The sequence below is a fragment of the Xenopus tropicalis genome, chromosome 4 (genome assembly GCF_000004195.4).
Source record: "Xenopus tropicalis strain Nigerian chromosome 4, UCB_Xtro_10.0, whole genome shotgun sequence".
NCBI classification, from domain to species: domain Eukaryota; kingdom Metazoa; phylum Chordata; class Amphibia; order Anura; family Pipidae; genus Xenopus; species Xenopus tropicalis.
Genome location: NC_030680.2, coordinates 127084130 through 127104494, shown reverse-complemented (window position 1 = coordinate 127104494; position 20365 = coordinate 127084130). Strand labels below are relative to the sequence as shown.

Sequence of the window (20365 nt, the reverse complement as noted above, 5' to 3'; positions counted from 1 at the left end):
CCCCTCTGGCATTTGGCAAAATCCACAGATTGCCAGTCCGGGCCTGGTTCTAGGCTTGCTAAGAAAGGCACTGAGAAAATGATCTATTCCAGTAGGTTGTCTGCACCCAGTAAAACAACCTTGGGAAATCAGATGCCATTTCCAGAGTCCGTTTATGAGAACTCAATGAGGAAGCCATTATTAGTAAAGTCAACGGAAAAAGTTTTGTAGTCCCCATTGGCTCCTATCTGGACCCCAGTGCATCACTTGCTTTGCTCTGGTGCTAGAACATTTAGACCCTGCTGTAGTTAATGTTTAGTCAGAGATGAGATTGCATCCTGAAGCCAGAGTAAGGTCAGTTCTTGATCATCCAGCTTCCTGGAGAGGGAACGCATAGCCTTGTCCATGCTTACTGTAAGGGGGAAAGGGATGTCTTTTATTAAAGGGGAACTTCACCCAAACACAACTTTTTATGGAAACATAATTTCAAGCAAATTTGCAATATATATATATATATATATATATATATATATATATATCAATTAAAAAATATGCAGCCTTCATGATTTTTAATGTAATAATATGGTTTGGAACAGTTCCCTAAGCCCTGCCCCCTGTTCTTCTGCTGATCTGGCTGACTACTTTGAGATTCAAATAAAAAACAGTAATCAGCTATCCTCAGCCTGCTTTCAGCCTGCATCCTCCAAATCCCACAATTCTCTGCACACATGATGTCAATAAGAAAAGGAACGTCACAGTGCAATGAATTGTGGGATATGTAGTTCCTGTATGCTGTCTGTAAGTTGTGGAGAAATTGTTACAATTTGTAACATCAATGTTTTTGTCAAATAATGCATAATTGCATCTGGATTTCAGCAAAAAAAATGTTTTTTCATGCTTTTCAAGGGATCAGATTATATATGGTATATTAGGGGTTTCTGTGATGTGTGGGGCTCTTTAACAAATGAATGGACCTAAATATTCCACTATCTATCCTGTCACAGCTCTGTTATTGTAGCGATATCTGCTTGATGCAGCTCGAGTGCCCTGAACTAGCTCCTGCCAGTCAGTCTCCAATAAAACTAAAAGACTATGTCCAATAGCTAAACTGTCAGCTACACCGCTCCCTCCACCTATATCCTTAACAAAGATATTAGTGCCTACTTTAAGTCAGAGTTGATGCAGTAAGACATGACATTTCTTTGCATCATCCTTTAAGCCATCCGCATCCTCCACTAGACTTTCTCCACCCTTATCCCATTCTCTATTGGCTACTTCGCAGTTTTTTGAAGGCAAATATTCATTGTTTGGTATCGGTACTCACCGCAGATGTACAATAACAATGCAAGTGATGCCAGACATGTGAGCACCATGATGATCAGTATGACACAGCCTATAAAGTAGAAGGGTGGGTTGCAGCCCACTTGGTGGTGGTTTTCAGAGGCGGTGATAGAAGGAGTCGGCTCATTACCAGGATGGCTGCCTTTGGTAAGGGGCTGAGATACCAAGCAGGGATCACAATGGAGAGATGCTAAAAGTGACAAACAAAAGTAGAAATCTTATACATTTGATTAGGTGGGTATCACGTTTTAGTCAGCTTTAGGCTAATGTCCCACGGAGTGAGTCGCCCATGATAGATCTCTGCTCTTAATCGAGGGTGAATAATTTGTTCTGTGGGACATTAGCAGAAATCTATCATGGGTCACTCCGCAGGACATTAGCCTAAAGCTGGCCATACATGCACCAACATTATCACACAAAACCTTGTGCGTGTAGGGTGATCAATGATACGACTAATATCGCAAAAGCCTTGAATATTGGTTGCCTCGTTGATGAGGTTGGACAAAAGATTTTGATTGGGCACCCTTGAAACGCCTGAGCAAAAACGTGCATTTAGGGATGAATGGTCAGGTAGAGGTAGAATTCCTATTGTGTCTACCTCCATATCTGAGCACCAGTCTGGGGAAAAAACGTAGGCATCCCTCAGCGAATTGAATCAATAAGATATTGGTTTCCTTCTCCTTTAATTCCTAGTGTTCCAGATGTGGGAGAACATCAATATATAAGTTATTCAGCCACAATTCCAATAACATACAGCTCAGCAAGTAAGCGTCTGCCCCAAATGTCACCCACACCAAGTTGGGTTTTTAGCTTTATCTAGCGAGTAAATAGGCATTCTCTCTTACTCCAAGAGACCTTTACTTCAGGCTAACCCCCCCCCCCCCCCCAAGCCACTGCTATAGACTCCCTTAGGGGGCACAGCCCCACAGCTTAGGAACCACTGCCGTAGAGTCCTGTAAAGCCATTGCCCTGTGCTACCCAGCTGATTAATTTTGGCCTTGACAGTCACTTACCATTGTGTCTAAGCTGAGGCTCCACATCCACTGATACACCGTGCAGGTCATTGATGGAGTCCACAGATAACAGGTGGACATGGGCCTTTGTGACTTTACTTGAATTAAGCATGGGACTGGCAATGGGAAAGCTGGAGACCTGTAAAATAGAAAGGCCTGAAAGCGAGAGTGCTAGTGAATAAGATGTTGGGGAGAGAAATAACAATAAGAGAGTACGGTGAGAGACAAAGGGCTGTACAGTGTGTGGAGAGACGTGGCAGGATGACAGAGATGCTTAGTGTATGAGTGCGGCAGGGACGAGGGCAAGACCAGGAATGACTAAAATAGGGATTGGAGGAATGTGAGATATAAATAGCTGAGGAGAGTGCTATCAGGCAATGTACTAAGGGGAAAGGACCAGTGAGCAAGTAAATGATCCCAGTGCTATTGTGTGAGACACGGGCTGGAACCTTCTCTTCCATCCCTCTTTTCTCTATCCTGCCCATCAGATAACACCCCCGGCTAAAAATACTCACTGGCACACTGCACTTTCCCATGAACAATTTGTAAACGATGAAATAACACAGGCGTATAGGGATAAAGATGGGCAAAATGCTCACATATTCCAGTTATTCCCCTTCCACAGTCACCTTCGTGCATTTCCCTTTGCACCTGTCTAACGGAAATATAAAGAAATGCAGTTTGAGCCTTGCCTAAGAAATCATTCCAAATTCTATTCTATTGTGCTAGGCAGGCAAAATAAAATTAACATACACTATTTACATTACATAAATATTATTTTTTTCAGTTTTGGACAAGCTCGGCATCATCTTGTGTATGTGCCACAAAGGGGAGGACCCAATGCCCATACACAGGATACACAATTATAGGCAATGAGGAGCAATGAGATATGTGAGGAGTGCAATGACATCTAGGAAGTGCAAAATAGAAAGTGAAAGTAACTGCCTGAGACATAGGGGAAGGCAAAGCATGATTGACAGCTCAGATTTTTAAGTTACTTTATAACAGTTATGGGTGTCTTCATTTAAAAAAAGGGTGTCATGTTTAGTTTGAATAGGACTTATTATACAGGTGACAGGTCCCCTTTAAAGAAACAGTAACACCAAAAAACAAAAGTGTGTCAAAGTTATTAAAATATAAAGTAGTGTTTCCCTGTGCTGGTAAAAGTTATGTGTTTGCTTCAGAAAGATTACTTTAGTTTATATAAACAAATCTGCTGTGTAGCCATGGGGGCAGATATTCAAGCAGGGGAAAAAAAAACAAAGGTTACATAGCAGATAACAGATATCTTCTGTAGAATACAATGGTGTCTTACAGAGCTTGTTATCTGCTATGTAGCCTGTGCCATTTAGCCTTATTTCAGCTTGAATGGCTACCCCCATGGCAGCTTTGTTTATATAAACTATAGTAGGGTTTCTGAAGCAAACACATAACTTTTACCAGTGCAGGGCAACAGTATGTTATATTTTAATTACTTTGATACATTCTTATGTTTTGGTGTTACTGTTTACCTTTAAGATCTAATGCTTCAGACTGACTGGCTTTAACCTTTTTCACTACCTCTCTTTTCTCTCCCTGTTTTTGAAGCAGAAGTCCCATTTTTTTTTTAAAGGGGAAATTGCAGGAGGGTGACTGGCAGTGGATCTAAGCCTGCTGGGGAGCAGCACAAAACCCAAATGCAAAGGGGCCTGAAGTCCTGTGTATATGTGGGTATAACCAAGATGCTTTACTGTTATATGTACAAATGCAGCTTCATCAGCACCCAGCCCGGCTCCATTCCTTTAATGCTGCTGAGGGGCGTGGCCTTGTGACAAGCCACAGCAAATCAGCTTTCACTCTGCTCTGTCACTCACACATTTGTGCATCACGGACACAGACCAGGGAGATAGAGATTCTGGGGGGTGGGGGATGGGAGGCTGCTTCAATAATTTGTCATAACTTTGTAACAGTGCAAACTTTTCAAAAGCAATCAATAAACTGTCACAATGTTTGTCTAGACTTTATATTTTCAATAGTATAAACACATTTTTCATGATTTTTCCTTTTAGTATGTTATAGAATGGTCAGTTCTAAGCAGCTTTTCAATTGGTCTTTATTATTAGGGATGCACTGAATCCACTATTTAGGATTTAGCTGAATCTGAATCCAGCTTAAAAAGACTGAATCTTGAAGCGAATACTGGATTCGGTGAATCATTTATTCCTTATAGTTTTTGAGTGTTGTGCCCTTTTCTTCTGACTCTTTACAACTTTCAGATGGGAGGGGGGGGGGGGGTCACTGACCCCGGCAGCCAAAAACTATTGCTCTGTGAGGCTACAATATTACTGTTATTTTTTCTATATTTATAGGAGAAAAAAAATAAAAAGTATCAGTCTCTTACTCAAACCAATCCCTGGCTGCTAAGATTATCTAAACCCTAGCAACCAGAAAACTGCTGGAGAGTTGCTAAACAAAAAGTAATATAAAAAACACAAATAATAAAAAAAATGAAGACCAATTGCAAGTTGCCTCAGAATGTCACACTCTACATCACACTAAAAGATAACTCTAAGGTGAACGCCTGTGTTAGTTCTGGTGCCTGCAGACAGGAAAATCCCTACCGGTTTGTTTGCTTAATAAATGCACATTCAGGGGAAGAATTATAAAGTCCTTCAGGATTCAGCATGTTTCTAAACAGTGGTAACTCTTAGTTTAACTTTAAATGGGGAAAAGGGGTATTTGTCTAGAGGCTGGAAGTACAGGACGCTCACCAACAGGGGGCACACCAACAAGAGCACCCGGCTCAACCAAATTCAAACCTTAAAATTACGACTTACTTACCTCTGGACAGCCAAAGGCACGGCATTTTTTCTGATTAGATATTATTCCCTAATTTCCATAAGCAAATTAATCTTTGAAATGACTTCTGTTTTTGGCTGAAAGAAACTGTATTGAGAGTATCGCTACTTTTGACTGAAGCCTCCCCTGCAAGAAGTGACAGACTACTACATATTCATTTCTTTTCCTTTAACTTTATATTGGCCTACAATTTTATTGTTACTTTTTATTGCTCATCTTTCTATTCAGGCCATCTCCTATTTACCTTCTGTCATTTAAACCAGACTGGTTACTAGGGTAAATTGGAACCCTAGCAACCAGATAGCTACTAAATTGTAACACTGGAGAGCTGCTGAATTAAAAGCAAAATAATTAAAAATAAATAAATGAAGACTGACTGCAACTTGTCTTGGAATACTATCACTTTCTGTATTATGCTACAAGATATTGTACAGTTGAACTACCCCTTTAAATGGGCAAAGTATTTACAGGTATGGGATCCCTTATCTGGAAACCCGTTATCCGAATTGCAGAAAGCTCATTTCCCATAGACTCCATTTTAATCAAATAATTCAGAATTTTCCTTTTTTTTCTCGGTAATAATAAAACAGTACCTTTTAATTCATCCCAACGAAGATATAATTACCCCTTATTGGGGGCAGAACAGCCCTATTGGGTTTATTTAATGGTTAAATGATTCCCTTCTCTCTGTAATAATAAAACAGTACCTGTACTTGATCCCAACTAAGATATAAATAATCATTATTGGGGGCAAAACAATCCTATTGGGTTTAATTAATGTTTTATTGATTTTTTAGTAGACAAGGTATGGAGATCCAAATTACGGAAAGACCCCTTATCCGGAATACCCTTGGTCCCAAGCATTCTGGATAATGGGTCCTATACCTGTATGTGTATAATATATTTATCCAGATATATTTAGCTGGATGAATATTGAGATGAATAAGTAAATGTGTATTTCTGCAGGACAATCCGTATGCTGACACACACACAAACTACAATTTTGGAATTCTTAGCATTTTCATGGGAATATTTAATACAAAATAGCATCTAATCATCTTTATCGCACATTCAAGACACAAAAGCAAAGAAAAAAAAAAAACTAAACAATCTTTAAAAATTTTATTATCTAAGTTTTGGCTTTTACCCAAAAAAATATTAGCAGAATTCACTGTATAAAATCCAGAGATAAATAGATGTTCTGATAATTTAGTTGCATCTGTGATATAAATAGGTTAGTGGGCAGTGTTTTACCTGCCCCAGGCACTGCAGTGAAAAGGGGGGATGGTGGCGGCTAGGTGTTATATGGTAGTTTATAGGATAAGTAAACCTTTAGTGAATGTAAAATGGACGAGAGTACTATTCTAAGCACTTTTGCAATTTACATTAATATTTTTTTTTCATTATTTACTTATGCTTTAAAGAATGGTATGATGACGGATATAGGAAGTCTGACCAGGGGTGTGCAACTGATACACCCAGTGTCCCTTGCAGCCATAGGCTGGAAAATCTGTTATATGGCGTTAAAGTAATGGCAATAAACATTAAGGATTTCACTGGGCTTATTTACTAACACAGAAGCTAAAATGCAGCAGCACACTAACTCATAGAAACCAGACATTAACGTTCATCAATCTAGTGTTAGTTAGACAACAGAAACAAATGTCTGGTTGCTATTGGTTACAGGGCTAGTACACTTTAGCACCTATTCCGGCAATGAAATCCCACTTATTTTCTATAAAGACCATTATGGTATACCAGATACTGCACATACCATGCAAGTTCCTATGCGCACAGGTTTGTTCTTGCATTACACATGTAGGCCAGGAACAACTGGCTTTGTTGCTACATTCATGGTGCAAATATGCAACATTAAAAGACCAAAGTATAAAGTTAAAAAAATATCAATATGATGCAAATAATGTTCATTTAAGCACCTCAAATATGACCAACATTGACATATCCCCCGATTACACAGTCCAATGCAATTGGTCAACATCAGTGCTCCTCAAATCCAGAGATCACTGTGGTCTGACATGATTATCAGACAGTGGTCATGTACCAGATCTGGTGTGATCCCATGTTAGAGGTGCATGTAACAACATTACCGGGGCATGTAAGATCCTGTAAGGCCCACGCTGAGAAAGAACTGCCAAATCCAATCGCAAGGATCGATCAGCGGATAGAGGGCTCAGTTACCCAGTTCTGTGTCATATCTGCTCCACCAACCCCCTGACTCTGGCAGAAGGAATTCATTTAGACAGTGGTCAAGTAATAACGCTAAGCAGCATCCTTCACAAAAATACTAAAATCAATTTCATCTGATATTTTATAGGTTTAAATGGAGATATCTCTGTATGCTGGGAAACCAAATATGCCGACTGGGTATTGTTTCCCTGCTTGTCATTTTAAGTGTTGTGTCCTTAAGGATCACATAACCTTTAGTAAAGTTCCCAGGCTGATAGTCCAAAAATAACATCAGGCAAAAATCCAGGATCCTTTTATATTGTCCCTTTGGGGGTCATAATGCTGCTTTTGGACCAATAAACAGCTGTTCGTTTTGGTTAAAAATGTCTAAATAAAATCGGCAAATGCCAACGTAGCATCAGTCATATTCAACGGCCATCGACCTCTAAAGGGAGACCTGTGTTGCTGTGCAGGTTGGCGGATGAGCCGGCGCAAAAGGGATTTTGATTGGTTAAGAAGAGTCCGTATCTGTAGAAGAGATCCCCCGGGCGAGCGAGGGCGGTCGTCACAGTGGTTGGTGTGGAGGTGATCGGGTACTGGTTACAGGACATCGGCGCGCTTATCCCGGACCCTGTTCCTGGCTTTCGTTCTTGCTTTGAAGGCAGCTGAATTAAACATGTGCTAAAAGAATAAATGAAAAGGGCAATAAGTATGGGGCACACTGTCCGATAACAGGGCATAGCAATTACTTTAAACCCACCACAACCACTGTAAGGTAAGAGGTGATCTATCATTTCCTGACTGTGTTTTACCATCAATGATTACATCATAGATCCTTCATGTCACTTTTAGCTTTTTAACTGTATTTATTTATTACACTGACTTTGCCTGCCTGTATTATTAATGCATTTCAAAATAATGCTGGAGTTAACCATTAGCTAGAAACAATATATCGTTACTATTTGTACACAAAAAAAATGAATGACCACTAAAGCACAGGCTCAGTCACTGGAAATATATACATATATGCAGATAATATACCCCCCTACTATAATTTATAAAAGATTTTAGAAGTCAACAAGAAGTTACATGACCATCGAAAAGCACGAGCCAGTATCTCCATAAATGACAGTAAAGCTGGCCATACATGCACCGATAACATCGTATGAAACGTTTCGTACGATATTTGGTGCGTGTATGGCAACTTGCGAGGCGACCCATATCGCAGAAGGCTGCGGATATCGGCCGACTCTCAGAACGGGTGGGTTAAAAGATTTTGATCGGCCGCCATAGAAGGCGCCTGAACAAAATCTGCCTTCAGGGCTGAATTGACAGAAGGAGGTAGACATCCTATTGTTTCTACCTCCATATCGGACAATTCAGTCCTGAATGTCTGTGGAGCGTTGTAACGATCTTTCGTGCAACGATCGAACATCACCACGTGCGTGGCCAGCTTAAGGGGTACATTATTCATTATAATCTACAGTTCAATCAAACATTAAAGGATAAGTAAACCTTTAAAATAAGTTGACGTAAAATTGATAAGAGCACTATTCTAAGCACTTTTGCAATTTACATTCATTATTTTTTATAAATTCCAACATATTAAGGGTTAATACAAAATGATGAAAACAGCAACACATCGGTTACTTAGAAAAAGTGATAACTTTACTCAAGTGCCAAAGGCTTTTTTTTTTTTTTTTTCAAAATAACCGGTGTGCTGCTGTTTTCATCATTTTGTATCTACCTACCCAGGCAGAGGGTACAGCGTGCACCTGGGGCTACAACAAGAAGTTTCCATTAACTGATCATATTGATGATATTAAGGGTTAAAGTACTGTTAATATGAATACATTTTGTTACAACAGCGCTAACTACTGGTCACTTTCTACTGGTTCTTCTGGTTAGGAAAGACATTTAGAAACTTAAGATCTTTCCCATCCTATCAACTTACTCGGCAACGTGCTTAACACTAATATATATATATATATATATATATATATATATATATATATATATATATACATACATACACACACACACATACATACATACATACATACATACATATTAATAATTAAAAACATTCAAAATAAACTGTGAACACCAAGTTAAATTGTACATACTAAAGGTAAACTTAAGGGTGAACTTTAACCCCCAGAAACAATATATACACGCCTGGATTATTAGAGCAGATCAATACTAGGCTGGCTTAATGAGAAAACAATTTACTTTACCCCTGTACGTGCCGGTAAACCTGCCAATAGAAATGGGCATTACTGCTGCCAATTAACACTTGACCGACATGTGAATATTTCTACTGAAGTGAGACTGCAGTCAATAAATACGGGCCTGCCTAGCAGTGGAGCTCCCTTATACGCAAACTAAACTGAGGCTATATTTTTACTAAAATACATTCTATTCGATGCAACATGTTCAGACTTACCTTCTCTACACGGGAGATTTTACTGGCCTTGATTGTTGCAGCATCCAGAACCAGGGGAGGACCAAGGGAGAAGATTTCACGCAGAACCTCATTATACTAAAATTAAATGGTGAAAAGCCATAAGGACAACGCACACAGGATGATTTGAAGAGTTTTGTCACCTAAGCATTTGATATCTCTATGGGTGGGGACAAAGTGCTCAAAATCAGACCCATTTACTCTGTATAGCAATGTAATAAAAGGCAGTAAGTTTGCTCAGGAGCAGTAACCTATAGCACCCAATCAGCATGTAGAATTTACTGATCATCTGTTTAAAAGCAAACATCTTATTGGTTGCTATGGGTTACTGCTACTGGGCAAACTAAGTGCCTTTTATTACATTTGGGGGAAAGTGTTTCTAGATGATAAAGAAAGTGCATCAGTTTGTTCAGGTGATTTTGAGCATTTGTCTTTTGCCATTAAAGTATTATACAGTATATATTTCCTTGTGTTACCCCAAGTAGGAGACAGGGCACAGAGCTAGGGAGCCAACAATTCTTCTACTAAAAAGATTACCTGTAAATGATGTCTTATTCCAGAGCCCAAAATCTCCTTAAACGCATTATATGTTCTCCTGCGTGCCCAACTGTCCATGAACATCACCTCCAGACCAAACTTGATGGTTTCCTCCTGGAACTCACCGTTCTAAAGTAAGGTGAACACAGGGAATGAAAGAGATGAGGGTATATAAACTGAACAGAAAGCAGGAGAGTGACACTGACCTTCTGGTACCAATGTAACCAGCTCCAACAACACCCTAAGGAACAACCTTTGTATTTTGTCTGGCATAATTACACATCATTAATCTTTTTTAGAAAATAATATTCTTTATAAAGGTTAACAGTGTAGCATACAGAACTATAAAAGCTTAAACAAACTTAAAAGGGGTTGGTCACCTAAATTCACTTTTAGTATGATGTAGACAAATGATAATCAGAGAAAATCTGCAACGTTTTCATTTTATATTTCTTGTGTTTGTTTTTAGTTACTTAGCTTCTTATTTAGCAGTTCTCCTGTTTAAAATTTCAAGAGTTATATGGTTGCTAAGATCTTGTTTACCTTAGCAACAAGCCAGTGGTTTCAATGAGAAACCGGAATATGAGTATATGAATATACGAGGGCTGCAGAAGTTAGCGACCCCCATTTGAAAGCTGCAAAGATGTAGAAAAGAAAAGCAAATAATTAATAAACTATAGCAAAGAAATACAAAGACCATTTGCAAAGTTGCCAGGAATAGGTCATTCTATAACGTATTAAAGGTTAATTCAAAGGTGAACAATCCCTTTTATACAGTCTTATGTATGTAGAACGGAATGGCAAGTTTCTTAAAACAATTAAAAAATAAGCAATTTTGTGTCTTTTCCATAAATCTGTCTTATCCATACATTCACCACCAGCAGTTACCTCAATGTAGTGTAATACGTCCCTGAAGATAGAGCGCTGCTTACGCCGGTCAGTCTTGGCTCGGTACTTGTTGCTGTCTGTGGCTAAAGCTTTTAACGTCACACAAAGGCTATCCGTGTCTTCATAGAAGAAATCCTCCTGAAGCAGAGCAAGGTACATGAGGAGACCAGAGACAGGTGGATGAGGAGGGGTAGAAAGACAATGAATAAGGAAGGGACTGGCAAGTGAGAAATGAGAAACATCAGTAGAATAAAGGAGCAGGGGGCATGGCAAAAGTACAGTATGGAGTACTGAGGGAAGAAGTAAAACAAACTGTGATAAAAAGAAGAATGAATCTAATGTAAGTTCATCTTTAGGTTTCTTACATCAAGATCATGACCCAGCTCATGCAGGAGGGCGAGATTTTCTCCGGAGGCAATACGCAGGCTTACACTTTCACAGGACAGAATTCCGGGTAACCGAGGTAAGTGACTGCAAAACAATAAGGAGGGACAAATATATATAATATATTGCTACAGAAGTAACAGTACAATCTAGCCCTACCACAGTAAAATATTTTTATATTACATAGTTACAAAACCCAGAGAGTAAAATTCCAGCTTCTATCCTGAAAAGAAGCAGGCTCATATAGTATCATATATATAATGGCTATTTCAGCACAAATATCAGTTCAGATTGTCAAGTAAATGAGTAACCCAAACCATGCAGCGCACAGACGGAGGTCACAGCTAGTGTTACATATAAAAGAAGGTGAGAGGTTGACTATGTTTAGGGGATCTCAAATCTTACCAATACATTAGTTACAATATTCTGAACACAAGACTAAATATTGTTATCAATAGTATTATTCGTTTCTGTCTAAAACATGGGCAACAGCAATAACAGCACATGAAAGACCGGTTCCTGTGATACTCACCTCTCCAGTACTTTGTGCACATGGCTGGCTGGGCATATGGTGAGCAATAGAGCCCAGGATTGCATGGCACAGCAGAGGAGGCCTTGCAGGGCAGGACTGGGTGCACTGCAGTTGGAATAACAGGAAGTAAAAATTCCCTCCAGGCAGCAAACGGTAGAAATCAGGTCCTGAGCATAAAGGACAAAATGAGTGGCTGTACATCAGCAGCACAAAATATTATTATAATACATAATATAATTAGCTACTTACCTCCACATCCTCAGCAGCAATGTAACAGCACAGTCCCAGGCAGGTGGCGCACTGCAAGAAAATAAAAATAATTTCAGAAGCCGAATGAAAAAACAACACTGATGTGCCACTAACATCGGGGAGATAATGGGCCAATGTAAGGGCCTAGAATCTGTTCCCTAGGTTGCCAACCCATTTTGGCTCAGGAAGGACATTTAATGGTACTCACACTCTGACGGGCAGATAATCCAGCACTGGAGTCAGTAACTAGATTTGTAAGTACTGGCTTTACGCAGCGGAACAGCTCCTCTCCTTCTGCACCACAACCTAGTTGTATACACAGAAGGGACAGTACAATGGCAGCCACTGTCTGCTCCTCTTCCTTCCCTGCAAAATAACACAAAGTACATTTTTTACGTTTTTTTGGCTTGGAATGGGAGTGTGATGTGATGAGATGTGAATGTCTGATATGTTTAAAATATTACCACGCATGACCATAGCCAGAACCCAACTTTAGGAAAACCAGCTTACCCTGTGCATATAACTAAAGCTCAGCCAGCAACTGACTACCCCTGCTCCTTTAGGAAAACCAGGCTTACTTTGTGTCCATAATCAGAGCCCAGGCACTTATGGATTTTCCTACGTCTTTATGAAAGTTTGGCTAACTCAACACAGAACCAAAATACACAGAGAATACACATGGAGAATTGCCCGTATACTGTACACTTTATGTTTCCAGAATTGAAGAACAGTGTTTGTTAAGGGTTTACCTTTCTTCAGGCAGCGTTCCAGTGCCTCCGCGAGGGTGATTCGTCTCTCTACCAAGAAGTCTGCAAGGACCTGTGAAGACAGAGCAAGCCGCAAATTCCCTAGTGCAGCTAATCGTGTCTTCACACTGCAAGGGAAGAAAACAGTAGTGAGACCTGGAGTCTGCAGGACAAAGTTGCACCTATACCAAACAACTATATTCCCATTAATCCAACCAACTAATGTGCTAAAAACTTAGTTAACTGGGTGTTGCACTGAGTGCAGACTTGGGAAGGAAGGGCAAGGAGGTCATCTGCTGCATGTTCTGTCCCCTACATGGCTTTCTGCGCTGTTCATTTGTAGCTGAAAGTGAGCCACACAGGGATTTGATAGCCCATCCAATACCCATGTGGATTTACCGGGACTTGACTTCTGTGACAAATGGAGTGTAGGGAAAGCTGTGTATGGGAAAAACTATGCAGGCACCTGAGCCCTTTCAAAGTCTCCAGCCCACTGACAGCAGGGAGGCCCAGCTAAACAAGTAAGTGCAGCACAGCTAGGCCCCTCTAAAGACCAAAAACCCTCCAGGCCCAGTACATCTGTGCCCTCCTGATGGTGGCCCTGGGTACATATCCAAATGCACCTTATTTAATGAGTTTGCATAAGATCATTTCCATATAGTAGGAGGGCAGACAGCCAAAAAGCATTAACAACTTTTTCAGAGCCAGATCTTTTTGCCAGGGCCTCCCTCTGTTGCTGAACTACAATACACTTTGGAGTCACAAGCAGTGGTGCTCTGTATAACAGCAGTACCTTTGTAATACTCATGAAGAACCTCATTCCTGATCACACTGCTCTTACCTTTTATCCATCACATTTTCTATATCCTCTTTCAGCTTGTCCAGACGCTGTTCCAGTTGGGCCTGATAATCCACCTCATTGCCTGCAGGGAGCCAAAGACACACTCACAATACAGCACTGATATCAAAATGTCCAATACAAATATGTAAAAAAAAAACATAAGAAAATTTACTCAACTGTGAAACATAAGGATATTAAGGAGTTCCATAAGTAAGCAGAGTGCTTTTATAAAGGTCATGGAATCAGGCTCGGACTGGCAATTTGTGGATTCTGGCAAATGCCAGAGGGGCTGCTGTCGGCCACTATTTATTGGGCTGGTGGGGGCTGTTTGGGCCTCTGTGTACTTGGAATGCCAGAGCCTATTTTGAATTCTAGTCCAGACCTGCATGAAACTCTGAGGTATGAGTGACCTTTGTCTGCCAGAATCTCTATATACAGGGGCTGTTTGAGAACTCACATGCGCATATCAATAAAGGTGTGAAATGATACACAGGGGGCAGAATAGAATATTTAGTAATGGCTGTTCCAGGCCCTTTTATTTATAATACATGTCATACAGCGCTGTATAATGTACATATATTGATCTGTACGTTACCTGTCCCTTCCTCTGCCACGCTGACGGTTTCGCTGGCACTGCTACAGTGACTAAGGACGTCACTGGCTGCTTCATCTTCACTGGCCTCAGAATCTCCGCGGGTCCCATTGCGAGAGCCTGAAATACAGAATCAGGCCAGGGAATGAAGACATCCTCAGAATCCTTTGCAGTTACTACACTCAATGAATAGAACAGTATGGCTGGAGGTGTAGTTAGACTCAGAATGACACACTGGGTGCAAAGCCAAATAGCAATATGAAAGCATTATTATTCATTTAAGAGTGAGCCGCCCTCTCCTACAATAAGGGAATGGTTAAAAATGTACAACAGCGGTAGGCCTTCACTCATAATGTAATACATGCATTAATAGAAAATGTTAGAAATGGGTGAAAATGCAAATAAAATTAAACTGGTTTGTTCCCCAAAAGCTTTCAACTCCAGGACACACACACATATATTTTAGAATTCATATTTATGTAATGATTTAGGTTTGTGCCAAGTCTAGCAACCCATAGCAACCAATCACAAATTAACTGTCAAACAAATTCCACCTGCTGGAAGGTCGCTATGCGTTATCAAATAAGTAAAAGTCCATTCACTCATGGCTACTTTATGAAGTACTTATAGGTTATTTGCTGGTGCAGTCCTCCGAGGGCACCAGGCTCTGTGCAAGTAATCAAAGAAAAAAATAGGAAGGACGCACACAGACAATTTCAAATGGTGTAATAAATACGGCCAAGTCTTTTATTGCGGAGTTCACATGAAAAAGCCAGTTGTTTCAAAGGCTCCAAGCCCTCTTCATCAGTGAAAAAGCTATGGGTTACCAGACTGGGTGCAAGCTTTGTTTTGATGTTTATTATACTACCCCAACGAGTGATTCATTTGGACAATTAAGTAGTATACAGGTACCTGGGGCAGGGAGAGCAGACGGAAAAGCTTAACCCAAACCCACCCGTGACCCACAAATGGTTTGCCGAGGTCAACCGAAACTGCCCCACCTGCGGGTATCGGGCCAGCCCACACATCACTACTGTACAGGTATGGGACCTGTTTTCCAAAATGCTTGGGACCTGGGGGTTTTCTGGACAATGGATCTTTCCATAATTTGAATCACATCAAGGTACAAGTTTTTGTCTCCATACGTAGCAAGGTATTTCATATTTTGCTATGACACTGCAATGTCCCCAATGTCCTATCCAGCCAGAGGCAATTACCCAGCTCTACCTGTTCTACTGCTTGCTGTCCTAATCTGTCTTACAGACATGCAAGCCATCCCTCTCCATTTTCGAATATATGGCTGGAACCCTGTGGGATGGAGGTGGCCTTCCAAGGAATTTTATAGCCATCAGTAGCCATAAGGGGCAACTCTTTATTGTGGACAAATGGGTCATTAATATGTAATATCATTTCAACCCTAGTGAGCTTGAGGCTACCTGGGGTACCTGCAGGCAACCAATCCTCTTCCATCTTCTTTCTTTGCACTGGCCGCTCATGCACAAAAGAGTGAAACGCTGCATTTTGCCCAAAAATGTGCTTTTTGACTCTACTGCGCATGTGTGGGCTCCCGGGATCGCAGCAAAAGGAGAGGAAGGAAGAGGATCGCTCGCCTGCATGAACCCCGGGGGTGTCAGGTAAGCTATTACAATCACGGGGGGGGGTTCCCTAACATTTGACACCCCAGCTATTTTAACTTTCCTTCTCTTAAAAACTATTCGGAAATAACTGCCTCCCTATCTTATGCAACCCCTTATACTACTTACCAGTATAGGGGGTTGGACAGAGGCAGGGCCCTGCTACCCCAGCTACTGAGGTGAAGGTCCACTGAAAAAAATGAAGATGGACATTTTTAACCTGTTATAGTCTAAAACCTAAATCCCCCGTTTTCATGCAAAACAAAAGGGGAACAAACAAAACAAAAAAAATAAAGTGCCCCATGCTGCAGCCAATCAAAAAGAATCAGCAAAAACAAAGATAACAAGGTGTTCTGCATGGCACTTCCAGTTTACAGTAAAGGCTACAATAGAAGTGCTTAAAGGAACAGTAACACCAAAAAATTCAAGTGTATGAAAGAAATTCCAATATAATGTACTGCTGCCCTGCACTGGTACAACTGGTGTTTTGCCTCAGAAACACTACTATGGTTTATATAAAGAATGCAGCTGTGTTAGCCATGGAGGCAGCCATTCAAAGGAGAAAAGGCACAGGCACTTAGCAGATAACAGATAAAACACTATTGTTTTCTACAGAACTTATCAGTTATCTGCTATGTAACCTGTGCCTTTTCTCCTTTTTTTCCAGCTTGAATGGCTGCCCCCATGGCTACACAGCAGCTTATTATATATAAATCATAGTAGTGTTACTGTAGCAAACACACAACTTTTACCAGTGCAGGGCAACAGTGCATTATATTTCATTTACTTTAAAACTCTTTAATTTTTTGGTGTTACTGTTCCTTTAAGGCACTAAATGCAAATAATCCCCGTTTCCTTGCTTCAGAGACAATGTCATATGAACAAATCTGCCTAAGAGAAAACAGCAATGACATCTGATTCCATAATGACATGTATGGCATCCGCCTGTCCCTGGTCACATGGGGTGGACATCGACCTGAAAATGCTTGCAAACCATAATTGTTTTTTGACAGCACTATCCAAATGTTTAGGACTGCTAATATACTTTTAATAAAATGATTACCTCTAATTGTAGATAATTCTGCAAATTACAAATGGGATAAAAAATCCTGTGATACAGACTGTGCAATTATAATTAATTATGGCCTTTCAAATTCACCATCTGTCTAATATAGAGAATTTAGATGCAAAGCTAATATGATGCAAATTTTAGCTTTCCATAGATGATGGGAAAGTATACATATATATATATCCTGTAAATTATATCCTTAGAAATGGTGCTTAGTGATGTCATCAGTTCTAATCAGTGTCTAGTGATGCAATAATTCTATGACATGACTCACTCAAACTTGTGTATTAATAACATACCCATGTTAAATATGAAGTTACCTGGGAATTCCATGACCCGCATAAGTATTATTAGTGAACCCCTATTTCAGGCACACACACTTTCCTGCACCCCAGGCCTAAGGCCTCAGATGTTGGTGACACTGTCCTACTATAAATGGACCAACACTCACACGGAAAGTGTATGTGACCAGTAGTGTAACTAGAGGTTACTGGGCCCCACAGGAAAATGCAATAAAGGCCCCCAAAACATTGCTAAGTTGACCATTTGATATATTGGAATAACTTATTAATTAGAGCCTTGCTGGGCCCACTGCAACCACAGGGTCTGCTTCCTCTGTAGTTATGCCCCTGGATGTGACTAAAGGTGGCCATACATGGGAAGATTCGGCAGATTATCTGTCCATGTATGGGCCCATCTGACAGGCCTCCGCAACTGATACATAGCCAGTAATCGGCCAGATGTTGATCGGGCAAACTTGATTTTTCTGTTGGATTGAGGACCACATTGGCTCATTGATGCCATCCTCACTCCAACTTATGGTATCCCCTTCATTGTAATGTGACTATTTCACCCTAGGGCCAAACAATCACATTAAAACGATATCGCCCATGCAGGGTGGGAATATCGAGGAAAAGATCTTGTCGTTTAGAAACCTCACCAAAGGAGCATGCAGGCATGCAGGCCTGGACTGAAATTCAAAATAGGCCCTGGCATTCAAGTACACAGAGGCCCAAACACCACCACCCCCCCCCAGCCCAACAGTGACCGCATTTGCCAGAACCCACAGATTGCCAGTTGGGGCCTGAAGCCATGTAATGTATCCCACAGCTGCCTTGAGAATGGCTCACTCAGACCCAATTCCTACTGATTTGCCATTTTGCCAGATGGAGCTGTCCCCTTTGCCTACGACTGATAGAGCAGCCCCTAATGCTGGCACCACTGCACCAAATTCTGCTCATCAGTAACCGTATTTAGTTCCAATATCTTATGTACAGTATAAGTGAGCTCCCTGCCTATATTGTTCATTGTTTGCTTACAGGTGAAACCTTAGGCTGATGCCACACGTGGCGTTTTTATGCTGCGTATTTTCTCAGCCTGCAAATGCTGCACAAGCCACACAGCCCCTGACTATGGCGTTTTTCAGCCTAGTACTGGTGAAGCAGCAAATCCCATTTCCATGGTGCTAATAGTGCGAACTAGTAAAAAATGCCGTGTATTTCCGCTAGGTCTGGCAGCTGCCTTTGTGTATACATAGGAATAGCTTGCTGTGCAAATACTGGCGTATTTCGGCAAACGCTTGAAAAATCCGTGGTAAGGCGTTTTCTACCGTATTTACGCATTGTGTGGTTTGCTTCGAGTTTTTTCAAGTTATTTCTATGGATGATGTTATCATGCGTTTTTCAGCAGCCGAGAGAATTAGAAAATACGCAGCATAAAAACACCACATGTGGCATCAGCCTTAGGTCACAGATGCAATGCCAGTGACAAGATGGCGGTGGGTGTAAGTGGCATGCAAGGACAAGACTGCAGCAAGCCCATTACTTCCTCAGAATGAGCCCAGTTTAATGCCAACAAACTGTAGTGGGCAAACTGAGCAGTGTGAGAGGGAATGGAAATGAAGCGAGTTACTTTGCAATGATAATGAGAAGCCAAGCTGACAGGGTGGAGATGGAATTAGGCAGCACGGGACTAATGGAAGTGGAGACGTGCTATGAGGGTGGCACAATTATGTACCTTTCAGCTGGTTGAGCCTGTCCGAAACCTTCAGCTGCAGCAGCTCCTGCCTCAGAGAGCCTACAGGGGGTAGCAGCACAGCAACGGGGGAGGGGAGGATAAATATAGGATTTCACAATACTAAAGGCTGAAAGGGGGGTAGAGGGGGAGGAACAGACCATAACAAAAGTCATCTAGGCACATGGGCTAGGTCACACTGGTAACTTTGTTGAAATCACAAAATAGCATATTATACAGAGACTATTCAGGCCCCAAGCACGCAGGGTGCCGAGAGCGACTCTCATAACTTCACATCTGCACCAAAGTGGAGCATGAGGTCTAAACATTTCTGGGGGGGAAGTAGCAGCTACAAAGTTGTCCATGTGAACTCACAACATACACAAATATATAGCAGGGGTATTATATTTATATAACATATATTTATATACATATTTAAACACCTGGAATTGAGATACAAGAAGTGCTGAATGGCAACCATATGCTTCTAGGATCCTTAGTGCATGTGGTTTACCACCTGAACTACAAATCCCAGAATCCTTCAGCAGTTAATACTATAATACGTGTGCTATGTTACAGCTTTAACAGATCCCCTTCCTTACTAGGATGACAGACTGTAGCTCACACACACAACCCCAGCCTGTTACCATTAGTAGCTTGACTACATCAAACGGGTTTATCCCCCAGCAAAAGCCCAACTTCCTCCCTCCATGCTGTAGTGCTTCTCCCAGCATAGTTACAAATAAGCCTCTTCCCCAGACCCAGTGTTGTACCTATACGCTAGCATTCTATTAATGAATCCCCACAGAGCAATATTCAGCATGACATTTATTCCCCTCCTGATAATTCTTACCGCGACTCCCGCCGCCCTTTTTGGCAGAGTGGTTACCTCTTCGGGCCCTAGGCATGGTTGTGAGCTGCTGTCAGCGTGTATCTGAGAGGTCAGGCGTACGGAACTGTTGAATCCTGGGACATGGAGTCTGTTGGACTCCGCCGCCGGCTGGCTTCCAGCTCGTAATAAACTACAAGTTCCAGCATGCAGTGGGCCGAACGCCTGG

At 41.1% G+C, this 20365-nt stretch overlaps 1 protein-coding gene across 2 annotated transcripts; it reads right to left on the bottom strand.

Annotated features, from left to right (window-relative positions):
- Positions 1 to 6183: 6183 nt before the first annotated feature.
- On the bottom strand, positions 6184 to 20365 carry ifrd2 (interferon-related developmental regulator 2). Of its 2 annotated transcripts, XM_031901126.1 has the most exons (13): positions 20161 to 20365; positions 19311 to 19370; positions 14595 to 14711; positions 14000 to 14081; positions 13162 to 13286; positions 12621 to 12778; positions 12413 to 12463; positions 12164 to 12330; positions 11613 to 11718; positions 11248 to 11385; positions 10360 to 10488; positions 9805 to 9900; positions 6184 to 8039 (listed from the first exon to the last, which is right to left on the bottom strand). In XM_031901126.1, the coding sequence occupies exons 1-13, from the start codon at positions 20213 to 20215 to the stop codon at positions 7959 to 7961; spliced, it is 1365 nt and encodes a 454-aa protein (XP_031756986.1). In that variant the 5' UTR covers positions 20216 to 20365; the 3' UTR covers positions 6184 to 7958. The 2 variants fall into 2 exon arrangements, with proteins under 2 accessions (XP_031756986.1, XP_002935669.1); XM_002935623.5 differs by lacking the exon at positions 19311 to 19370 and having other exon boundaries at positions 20161 to 20361.

Coding starts and splice junctions, on each gene's coding strand:
- ifrd2 (XM_031901126.1), bottom strand. CDS start 20,215: ATGCCTAGGGCCCGAAGAGGTAACCACTCTGCCAAAAAGGGCGGCGGG. Junction 12,779..13,161: donor GGAACGCTGCCTGAAGAAAG/GTAAACCCTTAA, acceptor GTTATTTTGCAG/GGAAGGAAGAGGAGCAGACA. Junction 12,464..12,620: donor GATTATCTGCCCGTCAGAGT/GTGAGTACCATT, acceptor ATTTTCTTGCAG/TGCGCCACCTGCCTGGGACT.